The sequence below is a fragment of the Myotis davidii genome, unplaced genomic scaffold (assembly GCF_000327345.1).
Source record: "Myotis davidii unplaced genomic scaffold, ASM32734v1 scaffold399, whole genome shotgun sequence".
In the NCBI taxonomy this organism is placed as follows: Eukaryota; Metazoa; Chordata; class Mammalia; order Chiroptera; family Vespertilionidae; genus Myotis; species Myotis davidii.
This window is the reverse complement of record NW_006292094.1, coordinates 6671102-6672735: the sequence shown is the minus strand read 5'-3', so window position 1 is coordinate 6672735 and position 1634 is coordinate 6671102. Positions and strand designations below refer to the sequence as shown.

Genomic DNA, 1634 nt, shown 5'->3' with positions numbered 1-1634 from the left:
CCTCCGTGCAGCTGGGTGGGCAGGACAGGGGTAGCGATGGCTGAGCACCAACGGCCAGCCACGCCCAGGCGTGTGCTCACACCAGTGACCCATCCAGTGGCCTCTGGTTCCGGCCTCCTCCTCCCCGACCTCCTCGGGGCCTCTGCGGGGGGCGGAGGGTACACACCTCACGTCAGTGGGGACGCTGAGGCCCACCTTCAAGGGGCAAGTGACGGCTGATGGTTACCCAAGAAGCAGGGGTAGTCAGGGTCTGAATCCAATACAGACACTCCTACAGCTGCCATCTTTCCTACCGCTGCCACCATCATCGCCATCCCTATCACACCAGCACCATCATCACCACCCTCACTATCACTATCACCACCAGCACCATCAGCACCACCATCACCACCATCACCAGCACCATCACCACCATCACCACCACCACCAGCACCACCACCACCACCATCATCACCATCACCATCACCACCAGCACCACCACCACCAGCACCACCACCACCACCATCATCACCATCACCATCACCACCAGCACCACCACCACCAGCACCACCACCACCACCATCATCACCATCACCATCACCACCAGCACCACCACCACCAGCACCACCACCACCACCATCATCACCATCACCATCACCACCAGCACCACCACCACCAGCACCACCACCACCACCATCATCACCATCACCATCACCACCAGCACCACCACCACCAGCACCACCACCACCACCATCATCACCATCACCATCACCACCAGCACCACCACCACCAGCACCACCACCACCACCATCATCACCATCACCATCACCACCAGCACCACCACCACCAGCACCACCACCACCACCATCATCACCATCACCATCACCACCAGCACCACCACCACCAGCACCACCACCACCACCATCATCACCATCACCATCACCACCAGCACCACCACCACCAGCACCACCACCACCACCATCATCACCATCACCATCACCACCAGCACCACCACCACCAGCACCACCACCACCACCATCATCACCATCACCATCACCACCAGCACCACCACCACCAGCACCACCACCACCACCATCATCACCATCACCATCACCACCAGCACCACCACCACCAGCACCACCACCACCACCATCATCACCATCACCATCACCACCAGCACCACCACCACCAGCACCACCACCACCACCATCATCACCATCACCATCACCACCAGCACCACCACCACCAGCACCACCACCACCACCATCATCACCATCACCATCACCACCAGCACCACCAGCACCACCACCACCACCACCAGCACCACCAGCACCACCATCACCAGCACCATCACCACCATCACCACCACCACCATCACCTCCACCACCATCACCAGCACCACCCCTCCCCACAGCAGGCAGCAGCAGCATTGCCTCCACAGCAGAACACAACAGAGTGCATCCAGACGAAGGGAAGAGATCTGAACCAAGGGCCCCCCTATCCACGCTGGGCCCCCCAACAGCAGCCACACCCGAGGGCGGGAGGGGGTCGCTGTGGGAGACAAGCCCGGGGGCCCAAGGAGAAAGGGGCCTGGCACCGGATATACCACCCAACCCAGCACTGACTGGGGAGACTGAGGCAGGGCTGCCGGAGGC

The 1634-nt window shown here is 61.3% G+C and overlaps 1 protein-coding gene across 1 annotated transcript in view; it reads right to left on the bottom strand.

Annotated features, from left to right (window-relative positions):
- The window catches only part of TTYH3 (tweety family member 3), an 11144-nt gene that overhangs the window by 4485 nt on the left and 5025 nt on the right, over positions 1-1634 (bottom strand). The window contains exon 7 of the mRNA XM_015565156.1: positions 4-142. Coding sequence (XP_015420642.1) covers positions 4-142 — 139 coding nt within the window. The remainder of the gene's footprint in view (positions 1-3; positions 143-1634) is intronic.